General features: G+C 46.2%; 14 protein-coding genes across 14 annotated transcripts; 8 read left to right on the top strand and 6 right to left on the bottom strand.

The window, feature by feature from the left end:
- Positions 1-102: 102 nt before the first annotated feature.
- Positions 103-688, top strand: KL928_002134 (uncharacterized protein; the record flags this gene model as incomplete). Its single annotated transcript, XM_043202577.1, has 2 exons — positions 103-595; positions 663-688. 2 exons carry the CDS (start codon positions 103-105, stop codon positions 686-688), a joined length of 519 nt encoding a protein of 172 aa, XP_043060339.1.
- A 9-nt stretch (positions 689-697) lies between these two features.
- Positions 698-2,068, bottom strand: KL928_002133 (uncharacterized protein; the record flags this gene model as incomplete). Its single annotated transcript, XM_043202576.1, has 1 exon — positions 698-2,068. One exon carries the CDS (start codon positions 2,066-2,068, stop codon positions 698-700), a length of 1,371 nt encoding a protein of 456 aa, XP_043060338.1.
- Positions 2,069-2,132: 64 nt separating this feature from the next.
- On the top strand, positions 2,133-3,377 carry KL928_002132 (uncharacterized protein; the record flags this gene model as incomplete). Its single annotated transcript, XM_043202575.1, has 1 exon — positions 2,133-3,377. One exon carries the CDS (start codon positions 2,133-2,135, stop codon positions 3,375-3,377), a length of 1,245 nt encoding a protein of 414 aa, XP_043060337.1.
- A 19-nt stretch (positions 3,378-3,396) lies between these two features.
- Positions 3,397-5,715, bottom strand: KL928_002131 (uncharacterized protein; the record flags this gene model as incomplete). Its single annotated transcript, XM_043202574.1, has 1 exon — positions 3,397-5,715. One exon carries the CDS (start codon positions 5,713-5,715, stop codon positions 3,397-3,399), a length of 2,319 nt encoding a protein of 772 aa, XP_043060336.1.
- Positions 5,716-5,786: 71 nt separating this feature from the next.
- Positions 5,787-6,521, bottom strand: KL928_002130 (uncharacterized protein; the record flags this gene model as incomplete). Its single annotated transcript, XM_043202573.1, has 1 exon — positions 5,787-6,521. One exon carries the CDS (start codon positions 6,519-6,521, stop codon positions 5,787-5,789), a length of 735 nt encoding a protein of 244 aa, XP_043060335.1.
- Positions 6,522-7,115: 594 nt separating this feature from the next.
- KL928_002129 (uncharacterized protein) lies at positions 7,116-8,562 on the bottom strand (the record flags this gene model as incomplete). Its single annotated transcript, XM_043202571.1, has 2 exons — positions 7,116-7,950; positions 8,495-8,562. 2 exons carry the CDS (start codon positions 8,560-8,562, stop codon positions 7,116-7,118), a joined length of 903 nt encoding a protein of 300 aa, XP_043060334.1.
- A 613-nt stretch (positions 8,563-9,175) lies between these two features.
- Positions 9,176-11,053, top strand: KL928_002128 (uncharacterized protein; the record flags this gene model as incomplete). The annotated part of the gene is made up of 1 exon (XM_043202570.1): positions 9,176-11,053. One exon carries the CDS (start codon positions 9,176-9,178, stop codon positions 11,051-11,053), a length of 1,878 nt encoding a protein of 625 aa, XP_043060333.1.
- Positions 11,054-11,229: 176 nt separating this feature from the next.
- Positions 11,230-12,555, top strand: KL928_002127 (uncharacterized protein; the record flags this gene model as incomplete). Its single annotated transcript, XM_043202569.1, has 1 exon — positions 11,230-12,555. The coding sequence occupies one exon, from the start codon at positions 11,230-11,232 to the stop codon at positions 12,553-12,555; it is 1,326 nt and encodes a 441-aa protein (XP_043060332.1).
- Positions 12,556-12,735: 180 nt separating this feature from the next.
- KL928_002126 (uncharacterized protein) lies at positions 12,736-14,031 on the top strand (the record flags this gene model as incomplete). The annotated part of the gene is made up of 1 exon (XM_043202568.1): positions 12,736-14,031. The coding sequence occupies one exon, from the start codon at positions 12,736-12,738 to the stop codon at positions 14,029-14,031; it is 1,296 nt and encodes a 431-aa protein (XP_043060331.1).
- Positions 14,032-14,140: 109 nt separating this feature from the next.
- Positions 14,141-14,458, top strand: KL928_002125 (uncharacterized protein; the record flags this gene model as incomplete). The annotated part of the gene is made up of 1 exon (XM_043202567.1): positions 14,141-14,458. One exon carries the CDS (start codon positions 14,141-14,143, stop codon positions 14,456-14,458), a length of 318 nt encoding a protein of 105 aa, XP_043060330.1.
- Positions 14,459-14,566: 108 nt separating this feature from the next.
- On the top strand, positions 14,567-15,688 carry KL928_002124 (uncharacterized protein; the record flags this gene model as incomplete). The annotated part of the gene is made up of 1 exon (XM_043202566.1): positions 14,567-15,688. The coding sequence occupies one exon, from the start codon at positions 14,567-14,569 to the stop codon at positions 15,686-15,688; it is 1,122 nt and encodes a 373-aa protein (XP_043060329.1).
- A 100-nt stretch (positions 15,689-15,788) lies between these two features.
- On the top strand, positions 15,789-16,265 carry KL928_002123 (uncharacterized protein; the record flags this gene model as incomplete). The annotated part of the gene is made up of 1 exon (XM_043202565.1): positions 15,789-16,265. The coding sequence occupies one exon, from the start codon at positions 15,789-15,791 to the stop codon at positions 16,263-16,265; it is 477 nt and encodes a 158-aa protein (XP_043060328.1).
- Positions 16,266-16,307: 42 nt separating this feature from the next.
- On the bottom strand, positions 16,308-17,000 carry KL928_002122 (uncharacterized protein; the record flags this gene model as incomplete). The annotated part of the gene is made up of 1 exon (XM_043202564.1): positions 16,308-17,000. The coding sequence occupies one exon, from the start codon at positions 16,998-17,000 to the stop codon at positions 16,308-16,310; it is 693 nt and encodes a 230-aa protein (XP_043060327.1).
- A 96-nt stretch (positions 17,001-17,096) lies between these two features.
- KL928_002121 (uncharacterized protein) lies at positions 17,097-19,010 on the bottom strand (the record flags this gene model as incomplete). Its single annotated transcript, XM_043202563.1, has 1 exon — positions 17,097-19,010. The coding sequence occupies one exon, from the start codon at positions 19,008-19,010 to the stop codon at positions 17,097-17,099; it is 1,914 nt and encodes a 637-aa protein (XP_043060326.1).
- Between the last annotated feature and the right edge of the window lie 71 nt (positions 19,011-19,081).

Below are 19,081 nucleotides of genomic sequence, written 5' to 3'. Positions count from 1 at the left end.
TTCTAAGAAATTACACCGCCACAGAATATTTCTCAAATTTTAGCTCTTGGTGTGTACACAGCCACGTATTTACTATTCTGCAGTGAAAAAAATGTTTTGATCATGTCTGTCTCGTTCATGAACACACTCTTTGGGTGCAACTCGGACAAATGGCCTCACAACGAGGAGTCGCTTGTTCTGGCCCTTCAGACACGGATCCAGCAGGAGCGCACCAAACAGGAGTACTACAAGGTTGAGCAGCTGAATAAAACGTTGGAGCTCGTGAAACTGGCTGCACAGATCAACGTCCCGCCCGAACTCATCCCCGTTCTCGTTCCCGAAAGGTCGGGAACACTGCCCGCTCCAAACAAGGCGGACTCTAACCCCATGGCCAGTTTCAAGTTTGGTGCCGGCTCGGCTCAACGCAAAACCACTCTGAACCCCAGACACCAGCTGTCTCCGTCGAAAATCGGCGCCCATGCAGTCTCTTCGTTGCTTAATGGCAAGCAGCCAATCGATGTCAACGACGTGCGACGCGGCAGACACCACCGAACCATCTCGCTGCCACCAGAAGTGTCGATTCCTGAAGATTCAGAACACAGCTCGCGGAAAAGACGTCTTTCTCCTGCGCCAGAGATCGTCATTCCCGCGCTGGACACCACGCCAGATAAAAAGCACAGCAGACAGCTCTCAGCAGACGTTTCGCTAGTGTCGCCCGTTAACTAGAAGCCGCGTTCGACTCGCGGTACGAGATCTCGGCCAGCTCCTCGATATCGGTGAGATTCACAAATTCAAGCTCCTCTGAGTCCTCGGCCAGAATTTTCTCAAAGACAATCTCCTGCTTCTTTATCTCGGCGACCGTTTTGCGCAGCTCGTGGCCCAGGTTTCTCAGCACCGTGTCGCTGGCATTGTTCAGGGTCCAGGAACACAGGTCGTCTAGCCAGATTTTGCAGTATATGTAATAGATATCGTGAAATCTGAACAGTTCCCGACACGCAAGCAGCGTTTTCAGCACCGCTTTGGTGCCGCATCTTAGTGTACAGTAAACATCTTCCCAAACAGTCGTCACCATCTCATAATTGCGAATTAACGGGTAGCACAGACTGCGTCTGGCCATTGTGAGAGCAATCACACGAAGCATGTTTGTTTCTGTCTTGTTATTCGACTGGATCAATTGCGAGTCCAAGCTGCTTAGCTGCGGTACAAGCTTCCCCACGGTCCACCCACTTTCCACCGTCAGCTCGCCTTCATTTTGCCTGAGTTCGTACAAATACCCATACAACAAACAGACAATGGTGTAGTAAAGAGGCCGCACATTATCCACCAAATACGACTTTCGGGGAAGACCCATCATCCGTTCATGTTCTTCTGTAGTCAGCTCCGTCTCACTGTGATTTTTGTGCTGTATGCGGATTGGGTTTTCCCAGCAGAGAATCTGCTTGATGTTGGAGTCTTGTGGAAAATACTTTTGGGTCAGGTACTCATTCGCATAGTACTCTGGATCAAACTTTAGGTTCTCTTTAATCAGCCGTTCATTAATGCGTTCATCAGGGTCCATTTTGTCAGGACTCGAAAGCTCGTTGATGTCATTGCCGTTGGAAAGAGACACTTCCATCATATTCGAGTATTGGTTATTAAAACCATAAAAAAATTGCGGGACAAGAGGGGCCGGCGGCTGCTCGACCTGCTCAACCTCCCAGTCAAAATCCTGTGCCTCCTGGGCCAGCGACTCCAGATTATTTGTCTCGCCTACTTCCTCTATCAAAGGAGGTTTCTTTTCAGCGTTCTCAATTCGTCCAAGAAGTTTAGCAGGCAGATCAAGGTCCGAAAACACCTCTCCCTTGGTCAGTTTTGGCATTCGGATCAGGATACTTTCTTCATTTGGGACAAATTCTGCTTTAGCACGCTCATCGTCAACTATGCTACCAGAAAAACGGAGGCGAAGATAGTATGGAGGGAGCGAGAATATAAACTTGTCGTCATCGGCGACCATCTCCACAGCCTTTGCAGAGAACCGGATGTTGGAGATTCGCACTTTAATGACTACGAATTCATCGTTTTGTGACACCTCAAATCGTGGTGTAATCATCTGCGGCTCTAAAAAATATTTGGATTTTTTTTTATTTTTGCAAAAAAAAATATTCCTCTATATCATGTCGCCAGCAGTGGACACCACCCAAAGACGGCGAAGGTTTGTTGGATCACGTGAGCAAGACGAAAAGGGCGGTCGGTCAGCAGTGATTATACGTGCAAAGAAAGGAGCATCCAGGCTTATTAATCAGATTCCGCAGGAAATATTGGACGATGAAGAGCTCAAGGAAGCAGCACGTCTTTTGCCTTCCAATTATAACTTTGAAATTCACAAGACTGTCTGGAACGTGCGAAAGAACAACGCCAAACGGGTATGTCTACAGATGCCAGAAGGACTCCTGATTTATTCCATGGTGATAGCCGACATTATCGAGCAATTTTGCAATGCTGAGGTGGTGGTCATGGGAGACGTTTCCTATGGAGCCTGCTGCATAGACGATTATACCGCCAGAGCCCTGGATTGCGACATGATTGTGCATTATGCTCATTCGTGCCTGGTTCCCATTGATGTGACTAAAATCAAGGTTCTTTATGTGTTTGTGACCATCGTCATTGACGAAGGGCATTTGATGAGAACCCTGACCAGAAACTTTGAGCACGGTACCCGCCTGGCTGTATTCGGTACAATACAATTCAATCCCACAATACATTCGATAAAAAGCAAACTGGAAGGTCCAGAGTCGGACAAGCTTCTCTATATCACACCTCCTCAAATTTCTCCATTATCCAAGGGAGAGGTACTTGGGTGCACTTCTGCACACTTAGATCCGAACCAGTTTGATGCTATGGTTTACATTGGCGACGGAAGGTTCCATTTGGAAAGTGCCATGATCCACAACCCTTCGGTTCCTGCTTATAGATATGACCCGTACTCTCGTAAGTTCACCAGGGAGTACTACGCTCAGGAGGAAATGGTGCAAGTGAGGTCAGATGCCGTGCGGCGCGCGTCAGAGGCTAAGAAAATAGGATTAATTCTGGGTGCTCTGGGACGACAAGGAAATCCAGTGACAGTGGAAAGATTAGAGAAACAGCTTACTCACGCAGGGAAAACGGTTATCAAGATTATATTATCAGAGATTTTTCCCGGAAAGCTTGCAATGTTTGACGATATCGACGCGTTCGTCCAAGTTGCCTGTCCTAGATTATCGATCGACTGGGGTTACGCGTTCCATAAGCCGTTACTTACGCCATACGAGGCTATGGTGATGCTTGGAGAGGAACAGAAGTTTGAGAAAGACTTTTATCCCATGGATTACTACGCCAAAGACGGTTATGGGAGAGGAAAAAAGCCGGAGAGGGGCGATTAATTTATTTATTATGCATTGTCTAGTCAAATATGTCTTGTTCACGCTCGTATGGTTCTTCAACACCCAGTAGTGTAGCGACATGAACATCATCCCAGCGGAACACGTTGATAGGTTGATCATTCTCATCCTTCAGATACTCACCCACGATGAGTAGGAGTTTGCGATAAAATTTGACGAACTTGAGGGTCGAGTTGATGAATATGGTATTGAGGATTGTTGGGGAGATCAATTTGTTCAGCTCGTTCGAAACAAGATATCCAATCAAAAACTCTTGAAGCTTCAGATCTGCTTGCTGGAATGTGGCAACATTGAAAAGCTTGTTTTCCGTGATTGGCTCGTACAATGAGACGTCGAAGAAATCATCCTCAAGCTTGTAGATCATGTTCACAAGATTGTAGATATCGAAGAGTCCCGAATTATGGAGCAGCTGGTTGAACTCGTCGATTATGAGTGATTGAACTGTCTGCTCAAGCATTTCCTGGATGAATGCAGCCTTGGAAGATAGCAGCGAGATCAACTCGATTTTGGAGAGCATGAAATCTAGACAATTGATGATGAAGATTTTCTTGGACTTTTTGGAGAATTTCAGCTTTCTTGATATTGTATTAAGCAACTCGAGCGGCTCATCTACCAAAAGTCTGAACAGTTCGTTCTCCTCTGATTTATCAACGTTCAAAAATGTTTTGTCTGTATTGCTGTGGTAATCAAATATGCCCAGGAATTCTGAGTAAAAGTCCATTAGCCAGTCCGGCAGACCAAGGACTTCCTCGTCAATTTCTTCCACTTCTGACTCAACCTTGATTTCTTTCATTTTTAAGGATAGGAGTATTAACAGCTTCTTGAATGAATCTTTCTGCAATTGTGTCAAGCTTTCAATCAGACTGTTGTCTCGAGTCAACTTCTCAAACATATGCTTGTAAAGACCTAGAAGCTGATAGAGCTCAACAACAACTCTTGGCTTTGTTTCTTGTCTCAGGATAGTTTCGTAACTGCTTTTGAATGGCCGACTCAAAGAGCCGAGCACCTTATTAACCACCGTGCGAATCACTGGTAACAGGTCTGCTGACACCTCTTGATCAAATGTAAACAAGCTTTCAACCATTTCTAGTTCATTTGCAATGACACTGTGCAGATAAGCCAGCACATCGCTCAGATATCTTTTCGAGTCATACGATGACATTAAAAATGATTTTTTAGGTTTCGAGCGGATTTCGTCCGAGTAGCCGTTCAATTGCGACATGAACTCCTCGCTAACAATCCGCGACCTGTTTTCGATAATGTCACTCACAATGGAGTCAAACTCGTCTTTATTTCTCGAAAGAACAGACACAAGTGCACGCTGGAAATTTGCAATGGAATCTGGGTTTTTTGCGAAATCGTTTTGAACATAAATCGAATTGAGATTCTTGCGCAGAAAATTAGATATTCTTTCATTGGCGTGTTGAAGATGACTCGACATTTGGTTCATAATGCTGATCCCCAGCTTGTCATTATTCATACTGAGCAGGATGTCGCAATTCGCGTATATTCTCTCAACTTTCTGAACAACGTTGAAAAACTCTTGGTCAACATCCCCATTGTGTAGAACGTGTTCCTCATATGCACTCAAAGAGAAGTTGGAGCGAAATGCTGCCAACAAACTCTTTTTAATTTTCACCAAGTCGCGTTTTTGAATTAATTCTTTAACTTCTTTTTTGTAATCAGCCGTATCCTGCAGACTCTCGCTCAATTTACCGTCGATTTCCTCATAACAGGAATTCAAATCATCCAGGTCCTGCTTAATCACGTTCAGTTTCTTGACCACCAGATGGAACTTTTTCAGCGACTGAAAGTGCTGACGCAGAAGCTCGCTTTCCACGTCGCCTCGTAATTTCCGTCGAGCAATGGATCCCAGCATATTCGGGCTGGTTAGGTGTTTGTAATCAATATCTCCATCGGCTGATGCATCACGCTCTTCGGTTCGCGATTGTAACAATACAAGCGACTGACGGATAGTTGAATCAAAGTTGGACTGATTTAGAACTCGACTCAAGCGCCCCGCAAGCACATTAGAATCTGTAGTTTCCGCCGTAGGCTCCAAAGGAACCAAAGACGCATTGTTTGCGTTGAGCAGGTCTAGGGAAGTTTTGGCATAACGGAACGCGGCTGTGTCCTCGTTTTGATGCTTGTCTTTATTTTTTGGCTTAATGTGATTTAAAATGCTCAAATTCGAGAATTTGCGGGTTAAGTCTCCTTGAAGCGGGATATTGGGTATTTTGAGAGGCGCAGACGGCACAGGCAGCGAGCCGGTCGGGGAGTCGCCGCTGTAATCCTCATAGGTGTCAAAGACAAAATCCATCGTGGAAAGGACACTAAAACAAAAATATTTGGCTTTAATATACAACACCCGTACACAAGGTGGATCGTAATTCATTTGAAGTATCTATCTAAGACACTGAGCATCTTGCCATCTTCTTGCAGGCGGCCACTATACCGGAATTGTGTTTTCTGCTGGTCAGTGCTGGAGCGTGGAACCCTGTCCGTGCTGGCGACAATGTTGGTTGACGAGAAGGTGGGTCCCATGTCGACATTATTAATTGGTGGCAGATGGGCCGGAGCTACCAAAGTTTTCTGTTTGTCGTATGTGGTGTCGGAGGCCCTCCTGAGCAAAGATGCCTTTTCCTGCTTTTTGTCGGACTCGTCTACCAGAAGGTTGTCCGGATACAAGCTCCGATCTATCTGTATATGCCTGAGTCTGGGGTCTTGCGTCGGTCTCATTAGATATCTATTAGCTTCGTGGTCGCTATTCATGTAGCTTATTAGATGCACTTTTCCTCCGCTCTTCATGGTCACCGAAAAGGACTGTTTGACGAGACCGTTGCGCTTGTATGCGTATGATGTGCTGGTGGTCTGGGAAGAGTCGAGCTCCCTGTATATTAGAAATGCTGCATTAACTCTGGAAGCGCTCCAGTTTCTGCTATCGGTCCATCTTTTCATGTTGGACTCGGATTCGTTCCATATGAACACGGCTCCCGGTTTAATTAGTATCATGCGCTCGTAGTCCGAGAGCCGTCTGTTCATTTTGGGAATAACGCTCTGTCTCGCGGCCTCCAAAAGCAGAATCGCATCTGACGGAGTAACTATGAGGCCATGGTAGGATTCCATATTTCGAAAACGAGCCAAAAAGTTTCAAGTCTCGTGCTAAGACATGGTGTTTTATTATAAGGTGTCAAAAAGTCTACACGGTGAAAAGAGAATGGGGCAGTGCGGCGAATTAGGACTTAGGATACATAGGCGCTGGTCGACGCAGTAGGCACTTACATTCTGCGCCCAGTTAGGAAAGTGCCCTCTCTGTTGCACTGCAAAGTCTATTTAACTTAAAAAATAGAAGAGAAGTTTCATATTGCTTTTTAGCTCAATAGGGACAATGTGCTTTAGCGTTCCTCAAGATGCGAAAGTACAAGGTAACTTCCAAAAGTAAGCCTGCAACGAATTTCCTCTGGCCCAATGAAACATGCCTATTTCTTTTATTTCGTCTATACATGCATAAGGCCCAATTAAATTTGCTGTTCATATTGTTGGCTACCAGCGTTGCAGATTCTTCGCCAGAAAAAAACAAACCTGCAGAAGATTTTATTAATCGATCTCATGCGCATATCATGCACAGATATCGTTGGCAAATTACAGTCTGGATTTCATTTACATGGTATGAAATTCACACCTAAAACACCAGGCCTCTTCGTAATTTGTGGATCTCTCCTAGTTCGCGAACTTTGCGAGCATTGCGTCATTGTAACGCAGATATCTTCCATTCAGGTCCGCCGGAACTCCTTTTAGGGCGAGATTTGCATAGAAAGCTGCAGGAACTTCAGGAGCCAGTAGCTCATTTTGGAAATAAAGATCCGTAAATCGCTTTAATGCCTCTGATTTCATGTTTTGGCCAAACCTTTCTCGGATATCCCTCTGCATCTCGGTATCCACGACGCCGGGGGCAATTGAAATAGTGCGGATCTTCGGCTCTTCTGCGCTGACGCTGAGACAAAAATGATTAATCACCGCCTTCGATGACCCGTACGCACTCCATGCATCTGTAGCCTTCGTTGACGCACCAGATGACACAAAAAGATAGCTACCCCCGGTTTCCCGCACATACGGTATAGTCTGTTTCACCAAGTCCATCACAGAAAACACATTGACCTCGTACAACCGTTTCACTCTATCGATATCCAGCTCGCTGACGTGCTGGACTGGCTCCAACACCCCCGCATTTAAAACAACAGAGTCAATCTTGCCGAAAGTGGAGACAGTTTTTTGCACCGCCGTTGCCACTAAATTTGTGTCGGTGACGTCTCCCGCTATGCTCAGAACCCTTGAGCCGTACTTGTCAGCCAGTTCCTGCAGTTTATCTTTCGAGCGCGCAATTGCAACAACTTTTGCGTCCTTGTCCTTTTGTAGTATCAGGTTGCAGATGGCAGCTCCTAGACCCCTCGAGGCACCTGTGACTATTGTAACCGACATGGCTCGATAAGCAGTAGAATATAATGGAAAATTATCTGAGAGGCCACAAAAGGCTTTTATGTAGTTCGCTGCATGACTAAAATCTTACATAAAATTAGTCTTACGCCTTGCTGCCGGAAAATGTGCTATTTCGAACTGTGGATGTTAGGTCAAATCTGTGGTTGGGCTAATTCCAGCTTTTTCTAACAGTATTCTGTGCTCCAGTGGTAACTTGATATAGGCTGTATTTGACGTACCCCGCTTCCCCGGCTCAGCTGCTACTCGGGTGTGAGGTCTTTCGGACCGGCATTGACGGTGAGCATCGAGAATCACTCACAAAAGCCCTGTAACAGCCGAAAAGCCAGTGTAGGAAGACAATTTGATCTGGACGTAGCTGAGTGTATGCTGACATTTTAGCAGGGGTATGTGACCCTCGCCGGTTACTTTGGAGTTTGATTATCACCCGAATCCAGTTCTCCCTGAAATGCCTTATCAAAAGACAATTGGAATTTCTCAGTGCAATCGTGTTGCTTGGCAAAATTCAGGCTGTTCCAATCAGCTAGATTCGATTAAGCTGCAGCTGAAAAACTCCTGAAAACTCCTGAAAAGTAAAATATGCTATGTATCTCGTATTTCCTGACTCAAAGCCTCTCCTTGAGGCGTCTCCAATGAAAACAGTGTCCAAATAGCGAAGCTTTGAGCTCTGCATTCGATTTCGCCAAGCCAGATTGTATCTACTTTGATTCTTCTCAAGGATCAATATACAGACGACATACAACTTTGCGTATGAGTATTCCACCACTGCAAAAGCACAGAGGTGGCAATCTTCTTCTTAACTAACCACTAATAGCTCCTTTTGCTTGAGGCTGCAACAAATTTATTTAAACAATTAGCTATGTATCCGTTGTAGACGGATGCTACCAAACACTAAATCTAGTAGGCTTCGAGAAAGCGTAACACAGAAAAACGCTGATCGCAGGACAGATCATGATATACTCCGATAAACTTAATGTTGTGCTCCTGTGTAGCTGCTCTATATGACTGCTGCAAAATCACTACAGACCCCTTGTTTATCGTGTTAGATCAGCAGCAAAATAATGGAGGATGTTACGAGGGATACTATATGTGCAATAACTTGAAGTTCCAGCCGTCTCTCCATGCGCTAGCTCCTTGAAGTTGGTTGGTACGTTTCGAGGGTGCTGTTGGTCACGTGACGATATGGCAATCAATTACCTAATCTTTCGAACAAAAAACTTATCAAGTAATAAAAACAACAGCCAACGGAATATCTGAGCAATTTACGGATAAGTCTTCTCCCCGAGATGAACAACGGTGGCACTCAATATGAATGGGCCAAAACCATTCCGTGCAGAAACATAAAAATACACGGCTTTTGCAAATGGGAGAAAAAAGGCTGTTCGTTCAACCACGACGATCCCTCCAAGAAAAACGGAAGCGAGGTCAAATCTACTCCGCAGGCCCCGAAACCAATATCAGAGCCTATGTCAGCATCCACCACACTATCCTCAGACAGTTTGTCGGGAAGCAAGGGCGGCACCGCGCCGTTCAAGCCAAGTATCCTTGGTTCGTCACCTCTGGCAGTGCAATCTGATACTGCGGATTCCGGGGCTCGCAAGAAGTTCAACATTGATACTCCTTCGTTCACACCCACGGGTTCGCTGGTGAACAAGTTCGCCGACCTTTCTTCCAAGCTGGACGACATACCCAGCTTTTCTCCATCGGCCAATGTCGTCGCCCCGGCTTCGGCTGGTGTTCCATTCGACCCGCAGTCTGCCCCAATTTTCACACCCGGGATGCCAATTGGGGATCCAGCCCACTCAACTCCCGAGCAAGAACCATTTTACCAGCAAACAAATCCGTTTCCGATCAACTACCATCTATACGCTGGTCAGCCACCTCCCCACATTCAGCACCATCTCAAGCCCCACGAAAGAACCGTTGCCGATCTCTTTATTCCGAACGACTTGAGGGAAGAGATACAAAAAAAGAACGAGGAGTCGCTAAGAACCATTTCTGCTACGCAGTCTGGCCTTCCGATTCACATTAATCAGTACCACAGTCTGTGTCCCATAGACCAGAAATTCGAAACCAGCGCGAAGTCGTTCGGATACATGTCCTCGGTTTATAAAGTCATGTCCAATCTCGACGGCAAACTGTACACTATGAGACGATTGGAGAACGTACCTATTTCCTCGGAATCGTGCTTCCGTTCTGTGAACAAATGGCGATCTTTGAATTGCGCCAACGTGGTGAAATTGTACGAAGTGATGACCACGCGGGCATTTGGCGACAACTCTTTGATACTCATATACGACTACTATCCGATGTCGCGAAATTTGTTGGAGGCTCACTTTTTCAAAATAGGAGACAAGGATCCCGAACTGATAACAGAGCCATTACTATGGAACTACCTGGTGCAACTCACAAACGCGGTGAGCGAAATCCATAAAGCAGGCCTTGCTGTGAGGGTTTTCGATCCAACAAAAATCATAGTGACAAACAAGGGCCGCATAAGGCTGTCTGCTTGCGGGGCCTATGATATATTAGAAGCAGCATCAAAAGAAGGCTCAACAGAAAGTATTGAAGAACTCCAAGCGCGTGATATACAGGGAATGGGTATACTGCTTTACGATTTGGCAAAGTCTCTTGTTTTCGCAAAAGTGCAGAACCTCAGTATGGAAGAAGGTATTCCTAAGTTGACGGTCTCTGACAAATTGAAGGATGTTCTCAAGAAACTCACTGCAAACGAGGTCTCGCTTGGCCAACTACAACAGCTGATTGCTCCAGAAATACTCTCTGTTATGAACGGTGTGCAAGATTCTGCGGATTACATGGAGGCGTGTCTATCGCGTGAAGTTGAAAATGCTCGTCTCGTTCGTCTTTTCGCAAAATTAGATTTTATTTGCGACCGTCCAGAGTTTGTTAAAGACGGGTCGTGGTCTGAGACTGGCGAGCGCTACCCAATCAAGCTCTTCCGCGACTACGTGTTCCATCAGGTGGACGAAAACGGGAAGCCTGTGCTAGATCTGACCCATGCAATCAATTGCCTCAATAAGCTCGATGCCGGGAGCAAAGAGACTATTCTGCTGGTGTCACCAGACGAAATGAGTTGTCTCATTGTGAGCTACGAGACACTGAAGGAACTGGTCGAAAAAAGTTTTCGTCAGCTACGCTCCTAAAGCTAATTTTAACCGCCAAATTTTTCTTTTCTCTCATGTCCACTCACTATCATCTATCACAGCTTCAGTGTAAGCTGTTAGAGCTGAGGGTGCACTTCCACCATTGGTGGAATAGTGGTGGTGGAAGGAGAGATCCCGAGAAACATCCGAATATTCTTACCAGGCGGCTGAAAAACATGCCTTTGATATCTCTTCGAAATGCCGAGTTTGCCGCGTATCTGGTCTCACTAGGTATTGACAAGGATACTGGCCTACATCTCGGGGTCCCCATCAGCGAACTAGCCAAACGGCACGAACGATTAAGGCAAACAATCAAGCTCTTGGGATTAGGTCAGAGGGAGCCGCAGCAGCAACATGGTGAGACCAACGAAAAATCCAACTCATGGCGTCTGGACAACAGATATCATCTACGTGTTGTCGAGCAGCTTGATGCTCCGCCAGAGGACGAGGTGAATAAGAAAACCGGTGCCGAAGCTGACGAAGAAGAACATGAAGGTGTGGAAGAGCATGCAACAGAAATGCCTCAAAACCCTGAGAACACGCCAATTGACGAAGCTCAGCAAATGCAGGACCAGGAAGAACGCGTGGTGCAGCAGCAGCAGCTAGCTCCACAAGGACATAGCAATGCCAGAAGAGATCGATCGCTCGCCAGATTTTTACCGTTCAAAGCCAAACGAAAGAAATTCATCAAGACTCCCCCACTTGAACAGGAAAACGAACTACCACCGCCACCGCCACCAACGAAACCTCACAGAAAGGTCTCAATCTCGCTGCCGACGGAGTATCTGCAGTACGACGAGCCCGACTCTGACTCTGTATTTGGAGAATCGCTTTTGCGCGATATTGATAGACCGAGCATTGGCAGGCGGGCAGTTTCAGACATAACCAATGCTTCGACAACAGTTTTCCGGCCTTTGAAAGCGATATTGAAACGGGAGCTTATAGAGAACCCAAAGCCCTCATCCAGGTCGCTGCGCCCAACGTCAGAAATATCTCCCAATTCGGCGCCAGGTAAAAAAACCACGCTTCCTGGGTCGCATCTTTTTTCCACCATCATCAACGACATATCGCTTAACGCTGCACTTCAGGCTAATGGTCTGGCCCCTAAGCGTAGGATTCCGCGCGAAGTGAAACCGGATTTCACGAATTTGAACGATTACTCGTCGATAATGAACAACGAGAATAAAGCTCAGAAACTAAACAGACAAGAGCGGCCGATGTCTTTGGATTCATGTTTGAATCAGACAATCATAATAGAGGCAAAGCCGGAACTGATTGAGGAGTCGTCTCCCCTAGCCTTGGTTTTGGAAAGTTCTGAGAACCATCCATATTCGACTTTAGGGTACGGGATGGATATTATTACCAACTACCAGTATGCAGACGATACGCTTTCGAGACAGGACGAAAACCAGCTCCGCCAGAAGACGGTGCTAGATAAGGTGGACGTGGTGAAACTGAACGATCCCGCAATTTTCTTACCGCACCTAGAACATTTGGAGTAATACCGAGACTAAGTAATGCTCAATAAAAAAAGTTAGGAATAAAAAAAAAATAAAGTACGCTGGCTCTGCGGCTGACGCACAAGATTGTTTCAAAAACCAGGCTGCTTATTGTCAATGTTTCAGAGAGTAGTGATTCGAAAAACAGATTCAGGCAGAAAGTTGTCTGTCTGATATTTGCCAATGGGTTGCAATGCCAGCTCCTCCATCAACGAGAGCGATCCAGAGTATCTGGAAAAGCTCCAGAATTCCAAAGTCGAGCAGATGCTGATGCAGAGCCAGCAGACAGAGAAAAATCAGGTCAAGCTTTTATTGCTTGGAGCAGGCGAGAGCGGCAAGAGTACTGTTCTCAAACAAATGAAATTGTTGCACAAAGGAGGGTTTACGAGCCAAGAACGTCTGCTTTACTCAAACGTGATCTGGGCCGACACTGTGGGGTCTATGCAGACGCTTATTATCCAAGCCAGAAAACTAGGCATTCCTTTGAAATGCGACCTTCCGGGCAGCGAGCTCTATCAGTTCAAAAAGAAAGTGCTAGCGTATAAAGCTCTGGACAGCATTGACGCCTCGAAGGCTGGTGGAGTCTCATTTTTGAAGAACTACGTGCTGAAGTACAGCGAAAACGGAGCAGCCAAGCGCAAGATGATGAGCACCGGTAAAGCCAACGCTGGATGGGAAGGGACAGTTGAGATGGAAGGAAATCAGGAGGAGTCCGAAGAGGTGATACCAGGACTCTATGAGCTGTCGGGGAGAAGCGACATTGGTTTTTCCAAAGCGCAGATTGCTGAGGCTATCCAGAAGCTGTGGCAGAATGACGACGGCATTCAGACGTGTTTCCAGAAAAACCACCTGTTCCAGCTCGAAGGGTCTGCGGCCTACTACTTCGAGCACGCCCACTTGTACGCGCAAGACGAGTATCTGTGCACGGATGAGGATATTCTGAAAGGGAGAATTAAAACGACAGGAATTACAGAGACGAACTTCCTCCTGAACGATACCAAGTTCAAGATTCTGGACGCGGGCGGTCAGCGATCCGAGCGGAAAAAGTGGATCCATTGTTTCCAGGATATCACGTGCGCACTTTTCGTACTTGCCGTTAGCGAGTACGACCAGATGCTTTTTGAGGACGAGCGGGTGAACAGAATGCACGAGGCCATCATGCTTTTTGAGAGTCTGTGCAACAGTAAGTGGTTTGCCAACACTCCGTTCATTCTTTTCCTGAACAAGGTCGACTTGCTCGAAGACAAGCTGCGGCGCTCGCCTCTTCGCAAATACTTCCCGGATTATAAGGGGAAAACCAACGATTTGGAGGATACCTTACAGTACTTCGAAAAGCTTTTTCTGAGTTTGAACCGGGCAAACAAGCCAATTTATGTCCATCGCACTTGCGCCACAGACACAGAGTCGATGAAGTTTGTGCTGACTGCAATCACGGACATGATTATTCAGCAGAATTTAAAGAAGAGCGGATTGATGTAAAAAAATACTGGAAGCGGAAAAATTGGGTAAAATGTTTACTAATATTTTGATCGCATTATTTGCCATCTATTCTTTCAAGTTGCTGTTTCGCAGATTTTTTTCTACTCCAATGTCCAAAGAAGCTATCGACAAAGTTCAGAAGCTCATTGCTTCGCACAAGGTGTTTGTGGCCTCCAAGACATACTGTCCATACTGTTCGGCCACTAAGAAGACCCTGAGCTCGATCGTCAAAAACGACCTATTTGTCCTGGAACTCAACACCATTGACGATGGCGACGAGATTCAGGATGCTCTTCAGGAAATCACGGGACAAAGAACTGTGCCAAACATCTTCATTGGCGGCGAACACATTGGAGGCAACTCTGACCTGCAATCTTTGGGCGAGTCCAAGTTGAAGGAGAAGTTGAAGAAGGTTGGTGCTATCTAAGTTGCCGTAGACTTCTACATCATTCACAGTAAATAGCTATTTTAAATTCCTGCTCTATTTTTGTGTAATTGTGGTGTCTTATTAATTTCAATTTTTCCTTATCTGCACATGGGATTCCTGGATACTCATTCGTACACTGCCGTCACCACTTTGGCAAACAGAACCATTGAATCGTCCCCAATTGACTCGGATGATGCGTGCATGGAAATGGATCTTCCTGAACTACTGGAAGCTATCCGTTTGCAGCGCAATTCCTTGGAACCTGGTCCGGTAGAGGTGGCCAGGGCAATTCGCAAAAAGTTGAAATACGGCTCATTCAAGGAACAGTTCAATGCTTTGAAGCTTTTAGAGCTTCTGGTCGCAAATGGTGGCCCAGAGTTGAACCAGTTATACAATGACTCCAAGCTGCTTGACCGCCTGAAGTACACCATTGTGACTCGTCCAGAAGTTTCTGGAGTCGATCCACGTATCCGCAAACGTGCCACACAGCTGGCTGTAGGGTGGCGAAACGAACATGCCAGGACAGGGAACGCAGGAGGCCTATTTTCACTTGCCTCCTCTGCATCAGTGGCACGAGCTGTGAGACCGAAGCGGAAAGTGCCAGACTTCATGAACGACGAGGCCGATGAGACTCCCTTTGAGGAAGTCTATGAGACGCCGGACGAGGAGTCCGATGATAGCTCTCAAAACAGGCGCCATGGCTCTTCCAGGACTGCTTCGCGGCTAGTGGCTTCAATGACAAATAGGGAGCTTGATAAGAAGTACAGGATTCCGCAAATTAACTACGAAAAAGAGACACCCAAGATATACCAGACAATTGCCGAGGCAAATGTGTTGTCAACTACGCTAACAAACACGCTCAAAACGCTGGAACCCGATGAGCTCTCTATTCATTCGGCAAAGGCCAACAGGGATTTCGACAACTGCAGAGCCATTAGAAGGAAGATCTTGAGATATCTGCAGCTAGTCAACAAAGAAGAGCTCCTGGGGGCTTTACTCAAATGCAACGATGACTTGGTGCGGTCTCTACAGCTGTATGAAGAGATGGCTGAGCCGCGAGATGGGGGAGAGACCGACTCGCTAGCAGATTATGAGACGATCAACAGCGAGAGAAGAGAGTCGAGCGTTGCGCCCGCCACAGACACTTCTCAGACATACCGGTCTGAGATTAACGAGTTTGACCCTTTCAGCGACCATAACGAGGTTGCTGTGCCGGCGGAATGGAAATAATTTTAGGGTAAGAATCACTGACTGACCGTCTTCATGTATTCCAAATCCTAGCACTGTAATTAGCTAGATTTTTTTTTTTTTTTGTGCCAGTTTATATATCATGGTGCTTCGATTCAACCCGCAATTTTCTCGCCCGCTCTCGTTCAAACTTCCAAGACTCCCGCGTGTGAAGCTTGATGATCTCAAGCTGAGACCTCAGCCACCAGGAAACATTGTCGGAACCGTCAACGACGCTTACGTGCCACCTGCTCCCAATGAATACCACGGCTCGTACCATTGGGCATACGATAGAATCGTGACACTGGGAATGGCTCCGTTGATCCTAGCCCCTTTTGTTGGCGGCGTGGAGTATCCACTTCTTGATGCAGGTATGGGGATGCTGCTTCTTTGGCATTGCAAAACCGGATTCGAAAGCTGTATTATCGACTACATTCCACTGAGAGTGTACGGTATATGGCACAAGGTAGCGATGGGACTGCTAAGTGCAGGTACCTGGCTGGCCCTCTACGGACTGTACGTGGTGGAGACGGAACAGAATGGATTGTGTAGCATTATTTATAGCCTTTGGCAGGCCTGAAAATTCATTAATAAATATCATACCGACTAGAGCCAGTTTTCTCTAATTAGCCCATTCCAGCGATCTTTCTCTTTCTGTGTATCTATGTGGGTAGTCATGATAGTCATAGTCCCTTCTGTATGGAGCGTATCTGTAGTCGTAGTCTCTATAGCCGCTATAGCCACCTCTTCCTCTACCTCTGTAACCTCCCCTGCCTCTATGTCTGGTTGAAGATTTGTATCCAAAAGTTTTGTTGGGGTAGTTGAGCATCTTATGAGTGGCAACGAGAAACTCTTGGCCTTCCTGCTGTTTGGAAGGCTGTCTCACGTATGAGACCTTCCAAACAGCATCTTTAGGTCCTTTATTTTCCTGGTCAATCCAGTGCTCTGTAGCCTTGACGGGAATAAATTCAATGTACAAGGGGTGTCTAGTAACTCCGTCTTCTTGGTTTGTATCGTCTTTTGGGAATTTGGTGCCGTTTAGGTTCTTCTGAATCGAGACTGCACCAGCAACGTCCGATACTATGACGATGCAATGGCTTCTGCGGTTATTGAGCCATGCGCGCTCTATTGTCGAGTTGGTCTTCGCTGCTTGTTCATTCAGTAAGTCCTGGAACTCCTGGTTATCAAAAGGCTGCCTAAGGTTGGCGACTATCAGGGCTCGTGTCTCGTTGAATTCTGGTGTTTCACGGATCTCATAAATAACGTCGTCTTTGATCGAGCGATCGTAATCCCTGTCCTCTTGAGGCTCACTCATGATTTTTCAAGGGAAAAAAACAAGTGAAAAATTGAAAAAATGTATTTCTAGGCAGTGCAGAGGCGAAAAATCCACACCCTTGGTTTCTATATACAATCACAGCTTCAGGTAAGATCTAACGGAAATGGCTTGTTTATGCAAAGAGGTCTTCTTCTCAAGCAGTTTCGAGTTTCCTCTGTAAACGTTCAATATCTCTTCGGCGAGACGCACAGGGAAGTCGTTCGAAGCACGGCTATCACTGGCCTCCAAAATCCATTTGAAGCCAGTACGCATCCGCTGTCTAGGAGTCAAGGGAGCAGGAATCGAGTAGTTTTTGGCAAATCCGGTTTTCACAACGCGTGTCACCACCAAAGGAGCCACAGTATCTAGAACCTGCTTCAAAATGTCCACAGGGTTCTCCCTCGTTTCAAGGTAAACGAGATACAGAGCTTGATTGATGTATCTTCTTGCCCTCTGTCTTTTACCTCCGTGCATAATCATGTGAGCACAGAAACGGAGGGTGTCATCTTCAGCCTCGTATCTCCTTGAACGGTCTATTTTTTGAACCTCAGCGAGCTGCTGGGGAGTCGGTTCATGGTCAAGAAGGTTTGGTGCCTCAAGGTGAACTTTTGAGGAAATCGGCTCGTACTCTCCGTTCTTCAGCTCCTGTTCCAGTTCATGCATCGTTTGGATAAAGAGGTCGTAGTACTTATTGATCTGAGCCACCTCGGGACTCAGATTAGACTGGTCTTCTTTGGCTAGTTTCTTGATTTCTTTGGTTAGCGGGTTCAAGACCACCTCCTTCTGGTATTTAATCCTCGCTCTGTTGACCTTGGCCTGCAGCTTCTGGTATTGTTCGCTCTTAGTGTCTTCCAAAAACTCCTTCAATGGTCCCTCAGCGGTCAGTAGTTCGTGCACTTGAGCAACAACTCTTTCGTCGTTCTCGTTGTCGCGAGCTTTTTGCAAGAAAACACTTAGAGATTCGTCAATGGAATCAAAAATCTCCAAATTCTCATCTTTCTCAGCAATACGCGCATATGAAACCAGACTCTCTGCACCCAACGGCTCAAATTTTGCACGTTCGTCCTCCAAGACACTTTTAACGGCTTTAAATTCACGGCTGTCCAAGTCATTCAAGACTTTCCAGATTCCAGTACTCTCGTCAGCAAGTAGTCTGTTCAGTTGTATGTGACGCAATTTTCGCTCCTCTCCTTCCGCAAGAGTCCGAACCTCTGCATAAAGTGTTCCAAATCTAGGATCAATTTCACGCAGGATCTCGTAGAGATCGCTTTGCTCAAAGGAAGGGTACTTATCCATGAGGTCATATATTTCGTTGATCGAGATAGGCTCGGTATCCTTTTTTTGTTTGTAGTTCACAAACTCGACGTATCTTTTCTTAATTAGCTCTTGCAATTGTCGTCTCTTGCTCTCTGACCAAACTCTCTGACTTAGCTTGAGTTCCAGCTGCGTTTTCTGCTCTGCAGAAATATCATGCAATAGCAGAGAGCGGAGCTCTTGTGCCAAGGAAGCATCGGTTTTCACCAAATATTGATACACGGGGGAGCTCTCCAGATCATCGGACTCGAACTTCAAGATTTTGAGCAAATCACCAACAAGGTCCACTTTGAAGGGCAAGCTCATTTCTCTCTCAAAAGATGCAATGTTGTCATTTATTGCTTGGTGAGTTTTATGAGCCTGACCGACCTGTGCATCAACTCTCTGCTTTAGCTGTTTACGTAGCTCCTTGACGTCGACTTCGTTCTGTTGCGCAAGAAATCTCAATTTCAGGTCAATCAGACGTTCCTGCTCGGCGCGGACCTTCTGCATGTGCTGATAGAACTTTGAGTTTTGGAACGTTTTTTCAGTATAGAAGCTATCCTTGAGTAGAAATCCGTCATCATCAATCCCTATTTCACCGACAGTCATTCCAAGTTCTTCCGCAACATCGGGAGGCAAATCACTGTACCAACGGAGTTGTTTTCTGGGCAGACTCCTAGTCCGCACTATCAATCTCAATGCTCTTGTCAACATGCTTGACCAGAAATACCACTAGTAAGTCGAAAATTTTTCCGACATATACCTAATCATACATCTTTACACCA

Source organism: Ogataea angusta (genome assembly GCF_019207475.1).
Source record: "Ogataea angusta isolate 61-244 chromosome Unknown 61-244_NODE_4_length_877678_cov_91.023368, whole genome shotgun sequence".
NCBI classification, from domain to species: domain Eukaryota; kingdom Fungi; phylum Ascomycota; class Pichiomycetes; order Pichiales; family Pichiaceae; genus Ogataea; species Ogataea angusta.
Note: the sequence above shows the minus strand (reverse complement) of the source record. Positions and strands in the feature narration are given on the sequence as shown.